Source organism: Oreochromis aureus, linkage group 16 (genome assembly GCF_013358895.1).
Source record: "Oreochromis aureus strain Israel breed Guangdong linkage group 16, ZZ_aureus, whole genome shotgun sequence".
NCBI classification, from domain to species: Eukaryota; Metazoa; Chordata; class Actinopteri; order Cichliformes; family Cichlidae; genus Oreochromis; species Oreochromis aureus.
Window position 1 is genome coordinate 3,060,443 of NC_052957.1, and position 26,655 is coordinate 3,087,097.

At 41.2% G+C, this 26,655-nt stretch overlaps 1 protein-coding gene across 1 annotated transcript; it reads left to right on the forward strand.

The window, feature by feature from the left end:
* Positions 1 to 443: 443 nt before the first annotated feature.
* On the forward strand, positions 444 to 23,170 carry mrasa (muscle RAS oncogene homolog a). Its single transcript, XM_031749527.2, has 6 exons — positions 444 to 596; positions 14,576 to 14,839; positions 15,612 to 15,765; positions 18,215 to 18,314; positions 18,668 to 18,747; positions 20,388 to 23,170. The coding sequence occupies exons 2-6, from the start codon at positions 14,647 to 14,649 to the stop codon at positions 20,485 to 20,487; spliced, it is 627 nt and encodes a 208-aa protein (XP_031605387.1). The 5' UTR covers positions 444 to 596; positions 14,576 to 14,646; the 3' UTR covers positions 20,488 to 23,170.
* Positions 23,171 to 26,655: the final 3,485 nt, after the last annotated feature.

Below are 26,655 nucleotides of genomic sequence, written 5' to 3' on the forward strand. Positions count from 1 at the left end.
TTTATATATACATTATATCATATTATACTCTATATAATTATATTATATAGGCTCACATACGTGGATGTATAAGCGAATTAGACCCCCGAACAAGCTTCAACATCAACACTCAGTCCTTTATTAATCCGTTTGACTTCCCCTAAATGGGGAACGGTCAGTTTGACAGGACTACCCCTTTAAACGATTCCGCTGAAGAAAGGAAGAGTCCATTTCAGTAAAAAAGGGGGGTACTCCGTCACTGCCTCGTGGTTTTTCTAAATTTTAATACCAGAAACACACCCTGGAAAAAGACAGAGGGCTTATATTTATGTAATAATCATGAACACACATTTAATATCACACTGAAAAACAACATTTAGTCCTTTCGCGTCTCAACAGTAAAACCATTGTCCACCCCTTCGGGGGCGCATCTATTTTTAGCATCAGCTGTTGCAATACAAAGATTAGCTACTCGGTGTATTGTTTCGCAGATGTGGGCAGCTCACTCCCGTCTGAGGCGAAAGGGCGGCGGTGGTTTGAAGTCGAGCTGGAGGATGAGGAGAAACATGTCGGTGTGAGGACACGTCGCCGTTGCGCCAGAGGGAAGCTCGTTGTAGGTGAGTGTGAGACACCAGAGGTCGTGAATGCGGGCGTCGGTGTTCCCGCGGGTGAAATCTGCCGTTAACGCGAAAGCCAACAACTTACTGTAGCCTAGCTAACAGCCACAGGATTACTTCGAGTAATGACAGCGCGGCAGGCCGTCGGCGGCGATTAGCTCGCTGTAAATGAGTGTATGACCCACCGCATCACATTTGCGGAATTTCCTTTTTCAGTGCAAACTTGAAGAAAAAGATGAAGCAGCCGAAATCCGTTATTCAGGGGCGGTTACTGTCGGCGTCCTTACTGAGGCAGGCCCTGGCTCTGTGTGTCAGACATTTCCAGCAGGGAAGAGTCATAAACACAGTGTTTGCCTTTTTTCTTTTACTCTATTTCTTTATTTTCAGCAGCTGTGTACACACACACACACACACACACACACACACACACACACACACACACACACACACACACACACACACACACACACAGTGATGTCCGGCTGTGAGGCAGAAATCGTGTGCAGATTTAACCGCTGGACAGAGAGAACAGAGAGATTCTTCATACATCAAATCATAGGATGAGATCATTCAGAAGCACCAGTCAGCCTGCAGACACACACACACACACACACACACACACACACACACACACACACACACACACACACACACACACTATTAATAGCAAAGCGAAATCATCAGTTCATTAGGCTGTCTGGAGACAGATCCCTCTTTATCTTTTCATCAGAACTTCAGAGAAAGGCCAAATCCTTCTCCTCTTTCTCCTTCTCCATCTCCCCCTGCTGCTCATGAGGATGATGATGGTGGGCACAGTGCTGGATGCTCTTCTGACTTTTTCTGAACAGTTTGTGACATCTCATGCAGGTAAATTGCATTCAGATGGCTACAGACTAGAGTGACCAGGTGTCCAGCTTTATGTGGGACTTCACAGCCTTTTATCCTCTGTCCCCGTCTCTCATGTATTGACACGGTATTCTTCATGCTTGATGAGATCCAGCAGTGATTCCCAAATGATAGCAACTGCACAAAAAGTACATGAAAGGCCATAATGAGGATGAAGCTGGTCACTGTCAGGTCAGACTTCTGCTTGAGGGTTTCATTTACTGGGCTGAGTGAACTGATGCAAGCTAAAGAGTCAGAGCTCTCTGAGAGCAACTTTGTGTCCTGTGACCCAACATAAGATGTGGACCACAGGAAGTAAGAGAGTGTTTGTGTGAAAGTACAGGTTATATGCTACTGGAGCTTACTGCAAAACAAAATCATCATAGGTGGCGTGCTCAAAAGTGCCCTTGGCCAACGAGATGAAATTGTCATGGATGTTGTTGCAGTTGTTTTTTGGTGTGTCTTCAGCATAAAGTTTGAAAGTGACTGGGGTCAGAATTCAGAAGGTTGAACTATGCTCAACAGTTGGTTGTATTTTACTTACTTTTAACTAAAATCAAATGACTTCTATAAGAAGCACCTGGCTGAGGTAGCAGCCATTCAAAGAAAATGCTAAAAATGCAATAAATATAACATCAGCTGACAAACAGCCACCTCCTGCCTGATCCTTTGTCTTTAAATTCAGTGTTCAAAATAAGCGTGTTCAGATGTTTCTGCAACATATTCAAAGTTTAGGATGCGTTGATCTATCACAAATCAAGCAGCCGTTTAAAGGAGATCTGAGACAGAAGCTACAAGTTTCTCCATTGTCTCTCTAAGGATAAAAATACACAGTGCTGTTTTCTGTGTGTGGCCACCAAGTTGTAAAGAACACAGAGAGAGACTGTAAAAGTGAGGAGGCGGTGTGCATGTACACTATCACCATCACTGAAGAATTGCACAATTAAAATAAAAATCACAACTTCATGCAGTTTGAGGCTGTAATCTGCATTATTTGTTATTTAAAGTTGAAGCCACCTTAGCATTAGTAAGGTGTCTCACTTTGTTCCACATTTAGTTTACTGGGACGTGCTCATCCCGATGTTGTTTTTCTAGATGGACAAAGAGCTGATAAGGTGGAAGTGCCTTAAATCTGTTTAATGTTAATGGCCAGCAGGGGGCGACTCAGAAAGACGTCGGACCCTTCAAATGAAGTCTGTTTTTTGTAAATTGTGATACTTAATGGAGTCAGTGATCAGGCTGTGTTGGTTTCAGTTGGATTCTTTCCTCACTCACCACCGGCACCTTCAAAAGCGTGTGGAAGGCATTATATCCATCATTTTTACTATGTGAGGTATGCAAATAAGGTATTACTATTAACAAGGTATTATTATGTAATGACTCTTCCCAAACCAGTTTAGTTCCTACCTGGGCCACACTTCCCCAGTCTTATTTGGAAACACTTCCCTGCTCTATCACGTGATTTCAAAACCTCAAGAAGGTGATGGTGAAAACACTTGTGAGGCTTCACAACAGGACTTTCCTAACTAATGGGTGGTGACATTACGGTCACAGATGCACTCATCTTATATTGACTAGCAAGCAAATTGACAAATTTCATCACAAAGCACAGACAAGGTTATATTTACTGTGTTTCTGATATCGCCCTTCTAGTTCATGAGCTGTATGCAGTGTAGTGACCAGTAAAACTGTTCGTAATCAAATATTAAAAAAAACAAAACTTTAAAAGGATTTTAAAAAGTTCATCTTTCTTCCAATACAAAGACGCACCAGAAACATCCACGTTTAAAGCTGCTCCCTGACAGAAGTTTCCATGCTCTGTTATGGTAACACCAAGCTGCCGTGCCCTGGAGCTGCTTTGATTTATGACAGGAGCATGTCTCTGTACTGGAGTGATTGACTGTGGATCAAACTGACACACACACTGTTGAAAATTTATGGATTTTTCAGGCTGCACATCATCTGTTTATGCAGTTTATGTTTAAATAGGGTCACCAACAATGCTCTGAGACCAGAGGCTGCTAAGTGGTTGTGACCTACAATCATGAGATTAGTCATTTAGCGAGCTGTTTGCACTTTGTCCTCTCAGCCGTGGGGTGTTGGAGATCTGAGCGTGAAGTGTGTTACTGGAGGAAATGCGACGAAGGCGGGAGACTTTGATTGATGTGTTCCTGTTGGAGGCAGCCGTACAGTACAACATCGACTGCCAGAATGAGTTTAAAGCATCTGAATGTGAAGTGTAATTATCAAAGCCTGCTGCTGCTTAAATAATCATTACTTTGAAGCAGTCTCAGCTGTGCAATAAGACGCTGGCTTGGGGATAGCATCTTACTCCACACGGAGGCTGAACGTTATGTTTCTGTGCAGCTTTTGCTGCGTCTGCACGAGTCCAGCGTTTTGGAAAAGGTTCTTCTGGAAATGGTGCTGAGCCAGTTTTAGCTTGAAAACATAGCTTGTTTTTAGTGTTGATGGGCAGAGACCGAGACTTTTGAAAACCATTACTCATGTGCTTCCTGGCTGGATGGTGTCAGTCACTACATATCCTTCCCAGCATCCCCACACCCCTTACACGACCCTTTCCAGAAAAGTCCTGTACTGCAACTACTCCCACCCAGTCCGTCTCACACTAACATTTTAAAGTGCCCAGTGTACATGACTGGCCGTGTGATTATTCCACAGTCACTCCCTTAAATGCTCCCCACCACCACCACAGCCACCACCACCACCCAGGGGGATCAGTTCACTGGTGTGAACGTAACCTGTGAGCTGACCTCAGATTGCCGTTCTCCTCCAGCTATAACATGGCTGTAACTTCACTTTTCTCTCATCTCCATTTCTGCTCTGTTCGTTCTGCCTTCTGTTACCTCACCGCCGTGTATTTTACCAAACAAGCAGCTCGCTCGGCCATTAAAGGCTCGAGCAACAGATATGTTCGGAACCAGTCTGCGTGATGCTTGTCCTTGGACTGTGGCATTACCTTAATAATGTTAGCGTTCCCTGTTTGAGGATTAACAGTGTTAACATGAGACTCACTGGCTGTTTGCACTAGTTTTTTTTGCAGCCTGGTGTTTATTATTTTGTCCCTGAGCAGGTTTGTGTATTTAGATTTTTTTTAGCTAGATGGCAGGACTGTCACACATTATGAATGATGGGAGTTGTGCAGTGCCTTCTCTCCCAGATTGAACAGGTGAGAGCCACACTGCTGTTATTTTAAACAGGCTGATTATAGACTCTAATTTCTAATTAGAGGTAGTGGCATTCTCAGAGGTAGTGGCATTCTCAGCTATTAGCTGTTAGTTTTAAGGGTTTATTTATTTTTTTAAAAATATATAAGTAGTTTTCTTTAACGTCTAACATTTGCTGTGTGCAGTTATTTATGCACTCCTTTATTCTCTCCTGCTCTCCGCTCCGATCAGCTGGTTGGCGTCTTTATGACTTTCCAAGCACGCACGACTGAAGGAAGTTTTTACCAGCGCGCGCGCGCGTGTGTGTGTGTGTGTGTGTGTGTATACGTGTGTGTATGTTTGTTTATTTATTTACTGGCTGTGAAAGTGAAGTGAAATTTATTTCGGTCAACAACACAGATTATCGTTTTACATAAAAGTACTCAATCACACAGTAACCGAAAAAGGAATAGGCTGAAGCCTTGTGGCTTATAATTATCCTATCCTTTACCCCATAGGAATAATCAAATCCTTAACCAAGAAAATAAATAGCAATGATAAATAAGTTATATAACAGTTTGATTTCTTTTCAATGATCAAGAAATCAAGAAATTAAATCAACACAAAATTATTCATCAAACCAAATTTCCGTAACCTTGTATGATACAAATTTTTAAATTCTTCCTGAAAAATGACAGACAAACACCTCTTCAGTTCATCATTAAGTCCATTCCATAATTTCACTCCCAAAACTGACACACATCTATACTTACCTAAAGTGAGAACCAATGTTATTTCAAACTTAAGACCCCCTCAAATCATATTTTCCATCTCTTAGTTTAAACATACTTAAAATACAAATTGGAACATTATTTTTCATCACTCGATATATCATTTCTAAAGTTTTAGAATATATAATGTCCATGAATTTTAACATAGATGATCCTATAAAAAACTGGTTGGTGGACCCCCTATATCCAACTTTATTTATTATTCTAATAGCTCTTTTTTGCAATTTAAAAATTGAATCCAAATATGTTTTGTGTTCCCCCAAATTTCTGCACAATAGGTCATATAAGGCAAACAAAGGGAAGTATACAATAAATAAAGGCAGTTCTTATTCAAAGAATCTCTTGTTTTATAAAGAATAGAAATAGACTTGGATAATTTCCGTTTCACATGTTCTTCCAACAAAGTTTATCATCAATAATTACTCAAAAAAATTTTGTCTCATATACTCTTTCAATTTCAACAATATTTAAATTCAATTTTACTTTAATATTACTTTTACTACCTCCAAATAACATAAATTTTGTTTTACTTTCATTCAATGATAGTTTATTAAATCCAAACCATCTATTTCAGCGGTCCCCAAACCCCGGGCCTCGGACCGGTACCGGTCCGTGAGTCGTTTGGTACCGGGCCGCGAGAGTTGAGGCTCAGGTGTGAAATGTGTGGTTTTTCAGGGTTTTTATCAGTTTTCAGCGTTATTTTGTTATCGTTTTTATCGTTAACTCAGTTTTCCTGGGTCTTTTCATGTGTGTTATGAATAAATCTTCTTTTTTTTTTTCCGGTACCGGTACTAGTTTTATTTTGTTGTATTTATCCACGACACCTTAAAGGCCGGTCAGTGAAAATATTGTCTGGCATAAACCGGTCCGTGAGGCAAAAAAGGTTGGGGACCGTTGATCTATTTAACTTCATGAGTTCTGTTTCCACTGTTTTCAGTAATTTCTTTGTCCTTTCCAGAGCAAAATAAGTTTGTATCATCAGCAAACATCACATATTTTAAAGTATTTCTGGCTGTACAAATATCATTTATATAAAGTAAAAATAACTTGGGTCCCAAAACAGATCCTTGCGGAACTCCACAAGTTTTCTAAGTTTAGATTTCATGTTATTAATACTCACATATTGGAACCTATTATTCAAATAACTATTTAACCAAGATTGTACAACACCTCTTAAACCATACCTTTCACACTTCTGTAAAAGTAAAGAGTGATCTATCGTATCGAAGGCTTTATGTAAATCAATGAAAACACCTATTCCAAACTGTTTTTCATCCACAGCCATTGCAATATTTTCTATGGTGAATTATTGCTTTTCCTGCTTTTTGAATCCTGTTCCTCAACAAAAAGTTAGTTTCAACATAAAGAATTATTATTCTTAATCTACTTCAGCAAAATTTACAAAATAATTTTCAAAATGGATAAGTTAAAACATTAAAGTGGAATCTGTGTGGACTTTATCGTGTGTTTAACTTGGTGAATTATGGTTTAACACTTCATCTGATTGATGAGTGTTGATATCAGCAGTACAGTACAGACCGGGGCGTGCACTGCTGTGTTCCTTCTGTGAGTTATGGAGCTGCTTTGTTCCCACGTGAAGAGGGAAATCCCTTGATCCTTTCCCAACAGCAACTAGCCACGTCTTGAGCCCAGCGAGACTTTCTGCGAGGGCAGAATATCAGGCTCAAAACACACCAGCTTCATCCATTTTATGTGTAAATGCACACACCAGCAGAGCGTAAGCAGATGTGCTGCAGATTTACTGGCTGTGTGAGGGATGAGGGGAAAATGGCATTTTATGGTCAGCTGGGGCTGCCGAGTTCGGTGAAGACATGAGTGAGTGCTCCTGTTTATGTCCCACAGGGTATTTACTGAAATCAGAGTTGTTGTGATTTAATTTTGTGGTTTTTGGACTCGTGTAACGGGAAATACACATGAGTCTGAAAACTGTAGTCGTAACGTGTAGTTAGGTGTACTTTTATCGACTTGGAATGAATGTGGGAGGAAATGCTTTTAGAACAAGTGAGAAATCAAAGGTGTGTCCTATTTTGAAAGAATCTATTAAAGAAGGAGTGAACGACTTTCTCATGTAGCCCAGTGGGAAACTTAATTGCCCACCTCTGTATTAACATCTGTATTTACAAAAAAAAAAAAAAGGTGACATGAGTTTGGGTTAGAGTTGGACTGTTAAACCTTAAACACTGCCTTTTCTTTAGGATAATAAAGCATGACTGCTTTCTTAGCATAATTCCTCCCCTAAAATCATAATGTTATAAATACAGCAGGGATGGTTTCCCACAGAGGAATGCATGTGTGATCTGAGCACAACTTTTATGTTTCTTCTTTGTCACTGTGTACAAATAGGCAGTAAACCAGCTGCCTTACTGAGACAGTCTCTCATCCTGAACTCCTCCTGCTCTGCAGCTTTGAGGACAAAACTGGTTTTGATGGAGGAGGTAGATGGAGGACTGTCACAACAACAACAACCTGACCAGTGAGCAAGCTGCTCAGAAAAACACAAGAATGGAGAGTAGAAGGGCCTCGGATAGCTGATTGGAAAACATGTGAACACTTAACTTGGCAGTTAATCAGTCGAAGACGACGTTGTTCTCTCAGACAGACAAATGTATATTTAAAAAAACAAACAAGCAAAAAAACCTTTGATGCTAATGTTTCCTGGCCATATATCATATTATATTTTGCTACAGTTGGCTAGTTAGCATTTCTGTCCTGCAGCTGATGCCAGGTTTGAGTAAAACACAAGTACAGTCTGTTTAAAGTGAAGTGATAACGCAGAAGTGTCAGCAGATACTGTTTTGGGTGGTTTGTAACACGTTGTCTTTGTTGTAATTTAACACACTTCCGTTGAACATATCAAACATTTTAGTCCTCATGTTATCACTCTCCTTTTCTCGATGCATGTTACTGTCCAAAAGTCAGGCGAAGGTTAAAGGGTTAATTGTCTCTTTTGTGCTGGGGTTAAGTGGTTTGGCTAGTTTATAATAAACTGATTCTCCACAGTCTTCTGTGTGGTTTCTGTTGTCACCTGTCATTCTGTTTTTCTAAGACACAGATGCGGTTGTAGGGAGATGCCACCAAACAGTCTAAGAGTGAAATCCCGATGAACCTGATAAGGTTTATATGCGAGTTGGCTTCATCGAGAACACCAAATGTATGACTGGTGTAAAAACCACAGCTGTAATGTGTGCTGTGGTTTCAGAGTGCTTCATGGGGTTATTTGTGTTTCTTCAGTCATAGATGGCTTTTAAAGTGGAACAGACACCTATTTTGTGGCTTTGACAGCCAGCCAGACATCTAAACGACTAAAGAGTTTTTTTTTTTTTTGTTTTTTTTTTGTTGTTGTTTTTTTGTTTTAACATCAGGAATTTGACTCAGAAATTTTTTGCTTAACCTGGCTTGGCTTTGCAAAGGAAGGAAACGTCTTCCTTCCCTCCATTGTGCTGGGCAGGAAAGGATGGACTTTAGCCAGCTGACAGCTGTTTCCTGTACGACGGGGGAGGAATGGGTGTGTGGGTGGTAGGAGTGTTGATGCTAGTGGGTGAATGTGTTTCTCTTTTTTTTATGCTTTTATCTCTTGCTGCAGTTTAATTAAAACTATAAATCTGCAGGTTTCGTTTTAATGTGAAAGTCTGGTTTTAATTTTATGTGTTATATGTATTTGGATGGCTTTGGGTGCATGGTTTAATGTCTTTGCAATAAAATTTCATATACTTAATGTTACCAATAAAATGACCTTGGAGCAAATTTCTCTTTATGAACATTGGAGCTGTTTCATTTCTAGCCAAAGAGAGAGTCTGGAATGATATCGAAACAACAAGAACCATTTAGATAATTTCTTTTATTTATGTTGAGGAAAGCTCACACCCCCAAACTCCTCCAAAAAGCATATTTGTTTAAAAAAAAAAAAAAAAAAAGGGTACATCCTATTTAAAATTGTTCATTTTTAAAAAGTATTTGGTATCTACAGATTAGCAGTGCTGGTATCATCAAATCAGCTTTTATAACATCAGCAGACACACTTTTTTTTTTTTTTTTTTTTTTTTTCTTCTTCTTTTTTTTCTGTGGAAAAATCCTTTAAGTTTGAAGCTGTGTGGGGATTTTCCTGCGCGTGCCTCATGTTTCAACATTCTAATGAGATTCATATCTGGGTCTTTTTTTGCTTTTGAGCCATTCCAGTGTGGATTTGCCAGGAGTTCAACTTCAGCTTTGATGCTCATGGCCTCAAATTTTCCTCAGATGCTTCCCAAAATAAAAAATGAATAGTTGAGTCAATGACTGAGAGCTGTTCAGAGGCAACAAAACAATCCAGAACAATAAGATTTTCCATCGTTATGCTTCACAGTTACTGGCAAAACGACTCTGATTGTTCTGTTTCAAAAGGCCTGCTCTTTGTACCCTCAGGATCAAATTGCAGATTTACTCCAATGCTCTTTCTGGACAGAAAAGCCTTTTCCTGACATGAATCCCAGGCAGGTTATCTTCATGCACACTCTTAAAAGATTGCAGATGCTTTTTCTTTAGAACCAGCAGTTGCAAGAGCGACCTGTAGAGCCTGTGATGAAATTCTGGGACTCCATGGTGTGGTGGTTATTTGTCTGACATGTGAAAGATTCTAGGTTTGGGAGGGGATGACACACAAACCCGGTCTCATGGGCGTTGGTCACAAGGTGGTGTACTCCTAGTAATGGTTCCAAGCACAGGTAAATGGGAGGGTTGCATTAGGAAGGGCACGTGGAGGAAAATGCAATGCAAATTTATTAAAGCTCACTCGTCCCGAGCATCTGTCTCTGTCACACCAACCCTGTGCATGTCCTCCTTTATTACATCCATGAAGCTTCTCTGTGGTCTTCATCTTTTCCTCCTCTAACTTTGTCCTCAAACTGCTCGACCCGAGCGGTCCCTGTGATTGACTTGTTTCTGGTCACCCCAGATGAACTTTATCACACACGTCTCCAAGCTTACGATGGCTCTGGGTTGGACTGAAGGTTGGAAGCGTCTGGGCTGACTGTGGCTGTAATTTGGGTGTTGTGAATGATGAGGCAAAGTTGGTTCCAGCCCGTGCAGATCTAATTCCATGAAGGAAGTGTGGTGCGATTATTTGTCTGCTCTGAGATTATTTTTAAAAAACTGTTTTAATTGTATGCCTGGAGTTAAGAGTAGTCAGTGTCACGCATCAAAAACGATCCAAAAACAGGAAGCGAAACTAAAGCGGCTCTGTGCAGTGACTCAACACCACTCTACAACATTTCTGTCAACTTTGTCCTCGTATGGCCCGGCTTCCTCCGCCTCACTCCTGTTTCCGATTTCTCTCACCCGCTTTCCCGCTCTCCTCTCGTGACTCATTCTTTGTAGATTTGGAAGCTTTGAGGACAGCTGTGGTCTGAACTTTCTGCCACGACAGTCTGAGATAGCACGGTGGATATTAAAGCTCCAGCAACAAGGCGATGCCTGATTTGAACCACATAATCTTAGATTATATTTACGACTGTCTGAGTAGCCAACAGGCTGTTCTCCTGTGGTTTAAGTGCAGAATGCCTCTGAATGATTTGATATACTGAGCACTGACGCCTCTCCCACAGAAGGCTTCAGTTTAACCCCTTAATGTTGAAGTTTATTTTTGTACTTAAAGAGTAATTACAAGCTCCAGCTGTACATCTGTGTTTGAGCTGTCATATTTCTGTGGTTTTGTTGTCGTGAGACGATGTCATTCATTTAGTTTTGACTTGTGAACCACACGCAGGAACGCTTCCCACTTAGATTTAAAATGTGCCAGCTTATACACACTCTAATGGTCGTCTGTTTCACGCAGCAGCAGGATGACAGCATTTTCTTTTTTTTGTACTTTAGAGGAAAGCTCTTAATTCGAAACATAAGTATTTTGCTTGGCAGGGATTTTCCTGTGTTGTGGTTTTAGCTGCTTGCAAAGGAACCCCCCCCCCGCCTATGTTGTGATGATTTGTTTTTATATATATATATGTATGTATGTGTGTATGTGTGTATGTATGTGTATATATGTGTGTATATATAATATATAAAAATAAGTCATGTTTATTGTGATGCACATCCAGAGGCCTGTTTATGAGTCAGGGGAAGAAACCCTTTGATTGGAAGTTTTCAGACGGCTTCAGAATAACAGAGGTCAAGTGGAAGAAGGAAATGAAACTCGTCTGCCTGAAATAAAGAAGGAAGAAATGAGTTTAAACTAGGTATCAAAGCTTCAACAAGAAGTATGCTGAAAACCTAGGCTCTAGATGCCTGCGTCGCATGCACTTTTATCAGTTTACTGCAATTTTCTGATGAAAAGCTGTGGCTGGGATGCAGACATGTAAACAAGTAAATGTGTTGAAACAACATGTGGGATGTCAAGGACGTGCAGCTGCATTTAGTTTCATAATGTTTTTGTCTTTCTGTTTACAGAAATTTAAATAAAGAAACGTGTTAAATGTTTGTTTGCTCCATCCATAACCTGTATATAAAAGATGGACATAACCACAGTGCTGTAACTAGGGCTGGGTTGAAAGCCAACACCTCACAGATTGTGAAGCTGCAGGTTTCATCACTGTAAAGTTCACAGAACCAGCAGCAAAAGAAGATCCAAACTTCACGTTTGATAAACATTGTCATGAACTCTCTTACTTTGGCTGTTTTGCTTCTAACGTGATAAAATCACACTTCCTGCATCTCTCTCTCTCTCTCTCTCTCTCTCTCTCTCTCTCTCTCTCTCTCTCTCTCTCTCTCTCTCTCTCTCTCTCTCTCTCTCTCTCTCTCTAGCTGACCATCAAAAATCTGTTTTCTGCATTATTCGCTTGCTTATTATGCGTGCCACTCTACAAGAGAGCCTCATTTCTGCTGTTCAATACTAGAGCAATTTAAACGTTTTAATATTCTGCCAAATTGCAAATCGTTTAGTTCTGTCTCTAATGAAACCTCTGTAACGTTGCTCTACCTGATGCTGCTTAAATGAATCAATGTTCATATGTTGATTCATGGTGGTTTTTGTTTTTTTGTTTTTCTTGTTTTTTTTTCCCAGTTTTTTTTTTTTTTTTTTAACTACTGCAGAATATTGTAATATAATTATTAGAGATGGCACGATACCACTTTTTTATGTCCGATACCGATATCATAAATTTGGATATCTGCCGATACCGATATGAATCCGATAGTGTTTTTTTTTTTTTTTTTTTTTTTTTTTTAAATCAATAAAACTGTTTTTTTTTTTTAATATCTTGCTGCATTTTGTATAAGTTCATACTCAAGTTTAAATAAACAACAACACTAAAGCTATTCTGTTATACCTGTATGTATATATAAAAAAAAAAAAAAAAAAAAAAAAAACTACACTGCTAAAAATATTTCATAGTTCAGCAACACTGATCAATCCAATAAACTTAAACCTACTCCATCCTCCCTATTCTGGTATTTTAAAGAGTACTTAGCAGAAATATTAAGCAACCTAACTAATAGGGTTGCAAACTCCCAGCAAAAAAAAATTAGGGAACCACCCCCACCCTCCACCTCATGATGCTTAATCGACGTAATCAACTTTAATTTGATGCAGGCGAAAAAAAATGCACAGAAATAAATTATTTTTCAAGAATAATTAAATAGATTCAACATCTTTCTTCAACAGAATTGCAGACTGCACAGATGGTACCTTCCCAAAGGAAAAGTACTATAGCTTACTAGGGTATATTAGACTTAACAGTTACTATATACAGTAATGGACTTCTATACATTTTACATCAGATTAAAACTGGGTGTAAGATTCAGATAATTATTTATTAAAAGCTAGACATTTTAAATGAGAATAAGAAAGAAAAGTATGTCTTTGTGCCCCCTTTTCCCTGTTCATTCCCTATCGGCCCCCCTGGCTACACTTTGCTAGATCCGCCCCTGCACAGTTACCAGCCGTCAGCTACGTAGAAAAGGATCCTGGTGTAGAAAGTAATATTAAATACATTCTAACAACAGCTTATCAAGCTTAAACGTGCTGCTGTTGTTCAGCCGCTGGTTTCCTCTTTCTGGTGCAAAGTGGGCCAAAAACAAAGAAGAGAGACGGACTTGCCACAAAAAAGCCGATCAGCTGATCGTTAAGCAGTTTCATGATTGAAGTAGCGGCAGGAGAGGGAGAGGCAGTCGCTCCATATATCGGTTGTTAAGCTTAATGCGGGAATGCTTTACAAACATTCAGAGATGAACTTGCACACTTGCTTTACTTCTCTCTGGGATAACTTCCTCGGAGATTAAATGCTGGTTTGGTAGCGAGGCTACAAATACACACAGCCGCTCTATCACATGACCATACTGCTGCAACGTGCTACGGTTATGAGCCGAGTTACGCTGTGTCGCAAGTTTTGTGAGCTGCTTTTTTGATATTTAATGGATCGGATTACATTTTTTATTTCTCGCCGATATCCGATCCAGTAATTTAGGTCGGTATCGGACCGATACCGATACGTAATATCGGATCGGTCCATCTCTAATAATTATCTGCTATAAAAAGCCAGGCCAGGAAAATCTCCTTCATGTTTTTCTGTTTTATCCTTGGTTACTTTGACACAAAGTCATCTGCTGTGTCAGCTTTGTTTTTATACATAGATATAAAAATATAGATATGTACTGAGGCAGAAATATTATAATTCTGATCATTTGAGTCAAAATTGAATTGGGAGCTTGTGAATCAGAATTGAATCAATAATAAAAATCGGTGACGATTCCCAGCCCCAGCTGTAACCCACTGATGTGTAAATCCACCTTGTGTTGTCGCTGCTTTGGGCTTTCAGCCCGTGACCACATGCCGCTGAGCTTGTTTCTCTGGTGGGTGCAGCTCTGGGACGAACTTACTGTTACTCGGCTATGAAAATAATCCAGCGTGAGCCGAGCTGAACTCTGCCTTTTGGCCTCTCTTGCTCTAGTTTTCCCATCTTTGTTTTTCCTCTTTCTGCTTTGATCTACATCTACTGGCTGTGCTCGGTCTCCATGGTGATGTAAAACCAGCCTGGGGGAATAAAAATCTTAACACATCTCTGGCTTGTTCTCTCTCTCTCTCCCTCTCCCTCCCTCCCTCCCTCTCTTTGTTGTCAATCCCTCGTCTCCCTCACTTGGTTCTGCATTTCAGCCAGCCAGGTGCGTCTCGTCAGCCACCTGCTATCCTACTTCCCACCTTTACCGCCACTGTAGAGGGTAGCCATGGCAACCAGCGCCGTGCCAAGTGACAACCTGCCAACGTACAAGCTGGTGGTGGTGGGGGATGGGGGTGTCGGGAAAAGTGCCCTCACCATCCAGTTTTTCCAGAAGATCTTTGTGCCAGACTACGATCCCACGATTGAGGACTCATATCTTAAACACACAGAAATAGACGGACAGTGGGCCATACTGGACGGTGAGTTCCAAAGAACCAGACAGCTCGTAAATCTTCTATGCTTCTTATTTTTTCCTCCTTTTGTTTCAGTCAACACAACACATCCATCATTGTGCCACAAGTTAACATTTGTTATTGTTCTTCTTTCGCCTGTAATTACAATCCTGTGGCAGCTGTCTACACTGAGCTTTATATAAAACATCAGCTGTGGTTTTTCCATGTGAGAGAAACTGTGTATAATTCCATAATTTTATCCTTTCCCTTTATAATTACTCAATTTATATTTAAAGCATGCAAAAACACCGGAAAAATGGATCATTTCTAAATTTTTCTATCATTGAATATGTTAAGTCTTTTATGAACTAAGAGAACTTCTGACCTTTGCAAAGAGAAAATGTTACTTTTTGATGCGACTGTTACGCAAGCGTGTAGCTAAGCCATGAAAGTGGCACTCAAGATAAGGACGGTGGCCCACAGACTCCCTTAGATGTACAAATGTCTTTCTCCCAGTGTGCAGCGATTGTGCTGGGGGGGGGCATGAAACTAAAACTCACATGTTGTAGTGACAGCACGTCCACAGTGGCTCTGATAAAAATCACATTTTAAATACTGCTGATGTTTGTGTGTGGATCAGTTTTGTTTTGATGTATTTTTAATGATTATATGCATGTTCAAAGTGCGATCCTTGCATCAGATGGTGCTCGGGGAGTATGTCGTGTACTTGTGTGATTTAAGTGAAGAGCCCTGAGACCCTTCTCAGTGTATTAATGCATTTCTCCCGACATGGACACAGTACTGGACACGGCCGGTCAGGAGGAGTTCAGTGCAATGAGGGAGCAGTACATGAGGACGGGAGACGGCTTCCTGATCGTCTTCTCGGTGACGGACAAGGCCAGCTTTGAACACGTTGACCGATTCCATCAACTCATACTACGGGTCAAAGACAGGTAGGAGCAGTAAAAATAAACACACCTGGACAACAAAATAAAATTTTCTTGCAAAGTCTTTTGCAGCCCCTCTTTTCTTTGTTTATCTTGGAGCGAGTTTTGCAGCTAGTTATTAAAACATGGCTTTGAAGATAGTGAGCCTTATCAGCTGAACATTATACATATGCAGAGAAAGAAATGAATGCAAGGTGAGCTTACTGTATCAGTGCATTAAAGGCATTTGTTTATCCATATATAGGCAGTTTAAACTGTCCACACTTTTCCAAGTGTGTTGGAAAAGTGTGGACATTTTTTACAGTGTCTTACATGAAAGCACAGAGGATAGTATTTTTTGGGTGGAGAGAGTCACTTTTTAGTGTGGTGGTGACTGAACTTGTTTCTTGGCTTTGGCTGGACTGGAGGGTGTCAGAAGTCCTCAGAGGATGGTTACTGCTAACATGGTGCCAAGCAACCTGAGAAGGTATTTAATGACTGAAATCCTTGCCCATTCTTCTTTGCAAAACAGCTCCAGCTCAGTCAGATTAGATGGACAGCGTTTGTGAACAGCAGTTTTCAGATCTTGCCACAGATTCTTGATTGGATTTAGATCTGGACTTTGACTGGGCCATTCTAACACATGGATATGTTTTGTTTTAAACCATTCCATTGTTGCCCTGGCTTTATGTTTAGGGTCGTTGTCCTGCTGGAAGGTGAACCTCCGCCCCAGTCTCAAGTCTTTTGCAGACTCCAAGAGGTTTCCTTCCAAGATTGCCCTGTATTTGGCTCCATCCATCTTCCCATCAACTCTGACCAGCTTCCCTGTCCCTGCTGAAGAGAAGCCCCCCCCAGAGCATGATGCTGCCACCACCATATGTGACAGTGGGGATGGTGTGTTCAGAGTGATGTGCAGTGTTAGTTTTCCGCCACACATAGCGTTTTGCATTTTGGTCTCATCTGACCAGAGCTCCTTCTTCCACATGTTTGCTGTGTCCCCACATGGCTTGTGCCAAACTGCAAACGGACTTCTTATGGTTTTCTGTTAACAATGGCTTTCTTCTTGCCACTCTTCCATAAAGGCCAACTTTGTGCAGTGCACGACTAATAATAGTTGTCCTATGGACAGATTCCCCCACCTGAGCTGTAGATCTCTGCAGCTCGTCCAGAGTCACCATGGGCCTCTTGGCTGCATTTCTGATCAGCGCTCTCCTTGTTCGGCCTGTGAGTTTAGGTGGACGGCCTTGTCTTGGTAGGTTTACAGTTGTGCCATACTCCTTCCATTTCTGAATGATGGCTTGAACAGTGCTCCGTGGGATGTTCAAGGCTTGGGAAATCTGTTTGTAGCCTAAGCCTGCTTTAAATTTCTCAATAACTTTATCCCTGACCTGTCTGCTGTGTTCTTTGGACTTCATGGTGTTGTTGCTCCCAATATTCTCTTAGACAACCTCTGAGGCCGTCACAGAGCAGCTGTATTTGTACTGACATTAGATTACACACAGGTGCACTCTATTTAGTCATTAGCACTCATCAGGCAATGTCTATGGGCAACTGACTGCACTCAGACCAAAGGGGCTGAATAATTACGCACACCCACTTTGCAGTTATTTATTTGTAAAAAATGTTTGGAATCATGTATGATTTTCGTTCCACTTCTCACGTGTACACCACTTTGTATTGGTCTTTCACCTGGAATTTCAATAAAATTGATTCATGTTTGTGGCTGTAATGTGACAAAATGTGGAAAAGTTCAAGGGGGCCGAATACCTTTGCAAGCCACTGTAGCATCCGATGAGGTTCCCCTTTCCATTTAAGGCACACGTTACCTTACAGAGCGTCTTTGTCTCTGTCCTAGTGTGCCCTTATTAACACAAAGGGTACGCAGTTCAAAAGGTTTGTTTGCAAAAGCTATACGAGCAGTCTCGGAAAGCACCAAAATTTCAACTGAAAGTCTGTGTGAACCACTCTGTTAAATATAGCAAAAGAAAAAGAGGAAGTAGTTCATCATATTCATTAAAGACCAAACTTTGCCCTCGCTGACTCGGGCCGCGCTGACGGGTATGGTTATCATGTGATTTAAGGGCGGTTGAAGATAAAGGTCTCCTCCTTTCCTCGCTCTTGCTCACACACCGACGGAACATCAGTTATTTCCAAAGCTGAAATCTGTCGTCGTCAGTTCTCGACCGTGACTGACAAATAAAACTGAGTCACACGCAGGAAATGGAGGAAAAAGAACCCCCAGAACTGAACGAGTTGGAGTCTGTCAATATTTGGTGGCGCTCAACAGCAGCTGATTTATCCCAAATTAAACATGGCACGTTTTTTAGTGTGTTAGTGTTTCAAATGCAAGTGAGAATTAGTCATATCCTCCTATGACTAAGCATTTAAGGCTGTTTGAAACATCTGTACGCATCGATAAAATATTCAGTAATACAGCGATGCATTGCATCTCGACTCTGTGTCCTTATCGTCTCAGGGAGGCCTTCCCCATGGTGCTGGTCGCAAACAAAGTGGACTTGGTCCACCTAAGAAAAGTCACAACTGACCAGGGGCAGGAGATGGCTGCGAAGCATAATGTAAGTAGTCTTTCCTTAAGCACATGTCCCTGATGACTTATTACCGCCTACAAACAGCATCGGGGTTTTTGAATTATGTAAAGCTTTAGGTTTGAGTGTTTTCATGTTAGTCTGTAATAAACACAGGCAGTGTACGGGGGTAGAAAAGACCAGCATTCAAGGAAACGAGCAAATGGCATTTATAGGCCTTCAAGCTGCTATTTCTCAGCTTGTGTTTAGACGGGCAACAGTTCTGAATGTGATTAATACTTAATCATTATTGGTCTTTCAGAACCATCACAGACTTAAACTGTACATTACTGTAAACTTAAACACTTGACTGAGCTGCTCATGTTTCATATTTGTTTCCTCAGATAACTTATATTGAAACCAGTGCCAAGGACCCCCCAATGAACGTGGACAAAGCCTTTCATGAACTGGTTCGTGTTATAAGGTAACCTGATGACCTTCAGATCTTTGAAATAAATATACTGGGATGGGGGTGCACTTTATGTAAAGATGGGTCACCACTGTGTGAAAGGCAGCACTTCATTAAAACAGATGGAACTGACTACAAAAATCATGGTACCGACTGTGAGTGCAGGTTAAAACTGTTCCCGTCTCATTAAAGATGAAGTGAGGTTTGTTTTACAAGACACGAATTTCAGATTCTTTTACAAATGGTAAATGGCCTGCATTTGTATAGCGCTTTACTCAGTCCCTAAGGACCCCAAAGCGCTCTACACTACATTCAGTCATTCACCCATTCACACACTGGCAATGGCAAGCTACATTGTAGCCACAGCTGCCCTGGGGCGCACTGACAGAGGCCTTTTACAAAATCCTCCCGACAACAGCGCTCTGTCCTAAAGGTGTGTGGAGGGTGTATTAGTTTGAATATCATAGCTAATCTGCACATCTGTGACGGTGCGCTTATTATAAACTTGGTAAACGGGTTTTGGATCAAAGAGGCATTCCTTTTTTTTCTGCAAGACGATACCAAAACACAGTGTGCAAACATGACTATGCAGCTCTAATTAAAGGAGTCTGGGCCGATCTGCAGTCACCTATAACAAACGGCATGGCAAAGAAAACCTCAAAACTCTGGAGCAGCTGAAATCTCATATCAAGCAACAGTAAAAATGCATCAACTGGCCATAAAGCTGAAAGCTAAAGTGATGCAGCGCAACGCTGGACTGTGAAAGTGTTTTTTAGGAAGGATGAAAAAAAAAAAAAAAAAAAGGGGGGGGGGAAACAAGACCAAAGCCACTTCCTGTCTTGATCCGTGTAATTTCAGAAGAATTTGGTTTATGTACATGTTTTCTATGTGGTCACATCCTGTTTATAAGTCTGGCCGAACACTCCGAAGGGCGACAAGTAATCCCTCTCGTGGTGTCGGGGTTTCGTGCTCGTTACACAGCAGTAGATCAGTGCGTTCTCTCGCCCTTTTGTTAAAAAAAAAAAAAAAAAAAAAGATTACTAGACTTGTGGAAAGCTCTCATTGTGCGTTTGCCAGCTTGTAGCTGACTCATGAGAAAACGCTTCCCTTGCAACACACTTGGAGCTCGATGAATCAACACTGCCCTCCTGTGGTCATACTGTAGACATCCAGTCACCAGGGAGGTTTAAGGAATAATGAGCACTCATGAAATGCTATACTTAATCAGCAAGAGCCAGTGCATTGATTTATGGGTTGTTTTATAGCAGTGGACTCAGCTCTCTCTTTTCTGGAGACATGAGAACAGGAAAACATTAGACAAACAAACCTGGAGCACAGTAAAAACGGTGCAAAGGTTATAAAAAAAGAGTTTTATTAAAGGGGCGTAATGTACTAGTTCAAGGTGATCATTGCAATTATCTGCTATTTTAACGATAAAGAAGTAGTTTTTAAACTTGATTCCCACCACTCGGCGTCAGAAATGGAAATTGGAAACTGACCTTGTGGGTAAAATTTGGAGATTAAAATGATTTCCTGAGCTGGAGAAAAATGATCATTTATATGAGATAATTATAAAGTACAAAGTTAAAGTTTTGCTTTCAAATTATTAAAAAAGAGGTTTATGCCTTTTCTTCTTCTCTTTTTGCTGCCTGCAGACAACAGGTCCCAGAGAGAAACCAGAAGAAGAAAAAGAAGATGAAGTGGAGGGCGGAGCGTTCCACGGCCTCCCACAGGTTCCACTGCGCCATATTGTGACCAAGCTCGTCATCTCCATCATCTATCACACACTCGCGCACACACACACGCGCACACACATGCACACCAACAAACCTTTGGATGTCAGGGAACTCCCCAGCAGTGGTCAAACTACTGGAGCACAAAAGGGATTGGGGGTTGGTTGAGGAATGACTCAATGGATCCAGTAGGATGAAATCGATCTGAAATGTTGGACTCGGCCCTTCACGATGCCTCGGACTGAGTGCTACGCCTGCCCCCCTCACTATATGGTCCTTTTCAAAGGTTTTTCTTCTTTCTTTGACAACCTCTCCCCATCTGTACTCGTCCCTGAAATACATAGTAAATTCATAAATTAGATAACTATGAAACGTGGCACAAGATGACAAACTGTCCGGGAAAGACAGAGGTCAGAATCACCTTGGACTTGGAACCTTTTGTCCTCTTGAGCAAGGGAAGGAAAAGCACCTTCAATTCCGGTGGGAAACGCTCTGATGTGATGCCCGGATAGGCCGGCTTTGGATCTCTGTTCTCTTTCTGCAGAGTGGACGAAGCCGAGAGTGGTGACAATAGATGTTGTGCAGTGTCGTCGATAAGTGGACGGTGAGCCCAGTGAGTATAGTGAGCGTGAACATTGTGGTCATGTGGTTTTGAAATGTCAGTTTGGAGGGCAGCAAGTGAAAGAAACGTGTCATATCTGTCAGTGAATGCTACGAGCAGATCAGCAAGTGATTGTTATTGTTAAAGGAGAATAATGGGACCGGTTGGCATGACGACACTGATCTGTTAAAGGCCTTGTTTACACTCTTACGCAGGACTAGTTTCTCACGTGTAAACAGACGGCACCAGGAGCCACTTTGTCTCTAAGTGTTTGACGGTTGGTTCGGTTGCCTCTTCAGTCGTCGTCGGTGATGTAACGAGTGCAATCTGTTAAGTACTGTACGATCAGCTGTCCTGATACTTTTCTTTTCCTCCCATGTTTTTATAGCTAAAATATTACAGAAAAATATAATTATATTTGATATTAACAAACTGTGGCGATGTAAACAAATTCAGTGCTGTTTTACAGAAGATCTCCAGGAAAGTCTTAATGAAATAGAATAAGGGATAACAAGAGCTTCGTGATTTGCACTGGCCACTAACCAAAACCATGTGATGTCACTTTATTTCAGTCTAGAGGCTGTTCAGACTGCACCGCTGAATTCAGGACTACGTCATAAGATAAATCTGTGTGAAGGGGGGTAAAAACGGTAACCTGGGAACGTGTCGGCGGCACGGCGCTCCCAGGGCTGAAAGCCATGTTAGCTTAGCCACAGACCACGGTAGGTGTAGGGAAACTGCACACTAGAAGCAACAACACACTCAGTGAATCGGTGCTCGTGGTCGTGGGGTGGATAGGAATGTACAGTTTAATAATCTACGAAATGGCTCGTACTGTTAACGCACTAAAGTTTCAGCTGACACTTTGCTCTCTGGATGAATATGGACTCTTGAAGGAAGGAGTGCATCTTTTTTCTTTTTTTTTTTTCTTCTTTTTTTTTTGCACTTTTAATACGATTTCTCACTTTCCTATTGGCATGTCGTTTTCTTTCTGAATCAGTAATCAAAACGAGGAGCACGGTAACAACGTCTGAATGTAAAAATGGGAAAATGAAGTGAGCTGGTTGGTGTTGTAACGCTGTGTGCCTGTTGCCTCCGTGGTGATTGTACCAGACTAAAACTAGGATGGGACTAAAAACATTCAAAAGGTGTTTTTTTTTTTTTTTTTTTTTTAAAGTTCTGCGGTATTCAGTTTTGAATTTAAGAAGGCTGCCTGTGGAAAAATCATTTATTAAATGACAAATTCACCTGAGCGTGGAAGTGGGAATCGACCTCTGCAAAAGGAGGAATACAACATTGACAGTACTGATCGACATCTACTGTTCAAGGGACGCTTCAGAGTTTCCAGAGGACTCCAGCTATTACAGAAGCAACAGACTCCAGGAAAAAAAGAAATAACCGAATGTGTTTGAAAATGTTGCATCATGTGTGTTTGATACCATTTTGTATTATTGATATGAATCGATATGAATCTTGTGTGTTTTATAAGGAATTAAATAATTTATTACTGTCTGTTACCTCAGTGTGTCCCAGACCTGGACAAAAAAAAAAGCTCCCCACTGTTTTTTTTTTTTTTTTGTTTTTTTTTGAGTTTATCTTGGAGATTCTTCACATTTGAGTCTCATATTTTGGACCAAGATGAAAAACCTGTTTGGTCCTGAGCTGGAAAGGCATAAGGACCTCTGCTTTACTGGGTCCCAGAAATTTTCCAATTCCTGGTGAGGCTCGCGCTAAACTAAGCGAACTACCTGCTGGTATCTGTTTTTTGTCCAGAAACATTTAGTGATTGCTGCCTTTCTCGGGTTGATCAAAATCGCTGAGGAATCCTGAAAGGGCGATCGTGAGTAAATGAAGAGCTTCTGTTTGAATTATGTAACTGATTTCAGTTTTATACATCCTGAAACTTTGTAAGTGAATGAAAGTGGAAACTTTTACATTTGGTTTACAAAAAAAGGAGTTTTCACAAGTTGTGTAGCGTGTTTTTTGGCAGGTCTGTTGTGTTCTAACTGGCTGTGTCAGACTGAGGAGCTAGACGAGGCACAATCTGTCGCCGCCTTCTCTAGCCTCAGGGGTCGATTATATTTCAATAAAAAAAATAACAGTATTGTGATTTCTCTTGTTAGACACTTTTTGGGTGGGTGGGCTGGAGCCGTAGAATATGCACTACCCTCCTGATCATGTGATCAGAGTGGCGTTCAGTGGCTGCTCGTGTTTCCTGTCGTCTTGCTCGCTCAGCAGAAGCTCCCCTCGTTAATCTTCAGAGACGTCACGCTCCATCGACTTCAACTGTGAGAATGCAGAAAGCTTCACTTTTGTCTCATTGGCTTCGGTCCCTCGCGGGGGAATTTGGGCAGGTTGGCACACAGAACAAGTCCTGCATGCAAATCATTCATAGTCCTGTTCCTGCACAGGTGAACTGGGAAGAGGGTGCTCAGTGAGGCCAGGTGGACGAGCAGTGAGTCGTGTCCCCACATTAAATGATCTGAACATGAAGCAGAAAAGGTCGTCTTTGCATTAACTAAAATATTGTCTCTGCTTTAATAACACTCTAAACTCAAAGTGTTTTTGCACACTTACACGAATAAATGAGAGAAAAATGAACCATATTCTGCTTTGACTTAAAATGCATCTTCAACTCTTGGTGCAATTTGAGGGTCTCACCAATGGGGGTCAGTACTTCACTGTCGCTAAAGTGGTACCAAACGCTTTGCCAAGCACACCTTTGCATTGTGAGCAAACCCATAAGAGACTGCTTGAAGGACCCCCCCCCCCAAAAGGACAAATTCAGAATTAAAATGGCAAAAAAGTTATAGTCATTTATATGGAAATGGAAAAATACCAAATTGAGAGGCACAGCAGCCTGAATACATTAACCAGGAGTGATTTTTTTTTTTTTTTTTTTTTTTTTAAATTTTTTTATTTTGAGGGAGGAGCAAACAGAGCCTCATGTTACTGTAGCACTGTTCAGGGACTCTGGGGTCTTTACAGCATGTCCTACTTTTCATTAGAGCAAGCTGTGCATTCAGATGCAACCCAGACACTTTATTAGGTACAGTCTGCTAATGCTGGGTTTTGCCTTCAGAATCAACAAGCTGCCAGAAACATTCCTCAGATATTCGCTCCACATTGATGTGACGGTGTCACACGGCTGCTGCAGATTTGCCAGCTGAAGATTTCCTGTTCCACCACATCCCAAAGGTGCTCTGCAGGGATCTGCTGACTGAAGGCCGTTTGAGTAAAGTCAGCTGTCTTGTTCAAGAAACCAGATGATTTGAGCTTGGTGCCATGTTATCCTGAATGAGCCACCAGATGATTGGTGCACTGTGGCCATAAAGAGATGGACATGGTCAGCAACAACAGCTTATTTGGTAACAAAAGGACCAAAATGTGCCAAATAAACACATGCCGACACCATTATAGAGCCACCACCAGCCTGAACTGGTCTGTAACCCATGTGCTTTAAGGTTGGATGTACTGATCACTCAGGGATGCTCTGCATATCTTGGTTGTGATGAGTGTTTATTTGAGTTCCTGTCAGCTTAAAGCAGTTCGGTCATTCTCCTCCAGCATAAGCAGGTTTTTTCAGTGAACTTTAGCTCAGTGGATGTTTTGAGTGTTAGAACCTCATCGTTGAGTGCAACAGACTGTAAAATTCCTGTCATGTTTTTTTCTTCAAAAATATGAGGAAAAAAATATCATGAAAATTAATTAATTTTTGTTATTTTGAATTTTGTATCCCAGTTGTCATAAGGTGAAAGGCAGGGTATAACCAGGGCAGGTCGCCAGTCTGGATATTTTCCTGTTCTTTGGACCGTTCTCTGTAGGGACTGAGTAGAGACTAGAGACCAGTCCTTCTGGTAACAGCCAGCACACCACACTCAAACTAACTTAAACCGCCATGTTACTGGCTGATTAGATATCCGACATATCTATTCAGTGTCCGTTTCCACCAGAGAACCCACTGACACCTGCTCAGCCGGCTGGCTTAATTGCACTCCCATATCATCCTCTGCAAGCTTCTTTCAGCTGGATTTACTTGAGCTGCATTTTCAAGAGCAGAACCTCATCACTAAGTGCAATGGTACGCTCATTGATTGTTACAATGAAGCTGGCCTTCCTTTCAGAAGCATTTCAAAGGATCTCCTTCTTGGTTTTGTAGAATTTTAAGGACATGGAAGTAGGCTGTGCCTCTGCGCTAAAGTGCGTGCATTCTTAAATGGATTGAGGGTATACTGATGCTAAGGTGTTTTCAAGGAGAGAGAAGCTCCAAGTGAAAACCGTGCATTTGAAATGTAAAAAAGAGGAAGATGTGCTGTAAAGAGCGGCCTTTAAGTGAGTAAACATATGCGGCACGACTGAAGTGAAAGCCAGATTCAGCAGCTATTCACTCAAAGGTTTGTGTGCTGAAGCTCTGCTCTGTGTCAAAGGTGCAGAAAAGATTACCACAGCAGCTTTGACATCAAGAAAATTGGGACTTTTCACTTTGCTCCTTTATGTTTAACTCTCACCATGTGGCATCTAATAACAGCTTTATTAGAATGATTGCACGGTGCCTCACAATTTCAAATGGCAGATGTAACGGGAAACTCTAAGGGACGAATATGCAGCAGAATCACTGATAAAGATCCCCTTCATGGCCTTCTCGAAGGTGCACCCAGATGCCCCGCTGTGGTGCAGCTGTATGGAGAGTGAAGCTGTCTGAGAAAATATTCAGCACTTGGGTGAAGTATAAATGACTGGAAAAATCACTCCAGTAAAGCCTGAAGCCTAGCAACTACAGCCTGTAAGCGCCAGCATGGCGGCTCGGAGATTTCAACCCCAGCATGGACCTTCTGTGAGGAGCATATTTGCTCCAGCAGCACTAAGTTCTCCCACCAAGTTATTCTGTAAGGCTCGATTACTAAAGCTCTAAACTAACTATTGGGCTCATTTTTGATTGTTGGATTTCAATATTTAGAATTTCAAGATTGTTATTCAATAAAATGTTGTTATTACATACTTGAAAAAATATATATAGAAGAAAATGGATGTATACATCCATTTTCTTCTATTACTCCAGTTCAAGGTAGCAGGGGAGCTGTAACATGTTTAAGAAAAAGAAGTGCAGTTTCAACCCTAGTCTCAGTTCTTCCACACGATAAAGAAAGAGTGCCGCAGTGAATGACAGACATCTGTTAAGCTAAATTGTAAGAAATAAATGTGTGAAATTACAGAAAAGATTCTGAGAGTGAAAGATGGTAACTTTACTTTTTCTATTACTCTTTTAGTTTGAATGAAGCACAACCTGTGAAACGTAAGAAAATAGAAGTAAAAGTCCAAAATCTATGCCCCCCTCGATATTTTCCAAAGCCATCCCGTGGGCCAGCCTGAAGACTGTGCCGGGCTGATTCTGGCCCCCGGACCTTATGCTTGACAGCCGTGGTTTAGAGTAACAGGTCCACATATATCATGATCAGTTTGTTTGTTGCACTCTTCTCATGGTATATTTCTTAGATAACGAACACCATGCTTGAATCAGTAGGTTAAATAAGGATGCGACTTTCAAAGCCATAATTCCATGACTTCAGTGTTCAGTTTGTCCCTGACAGA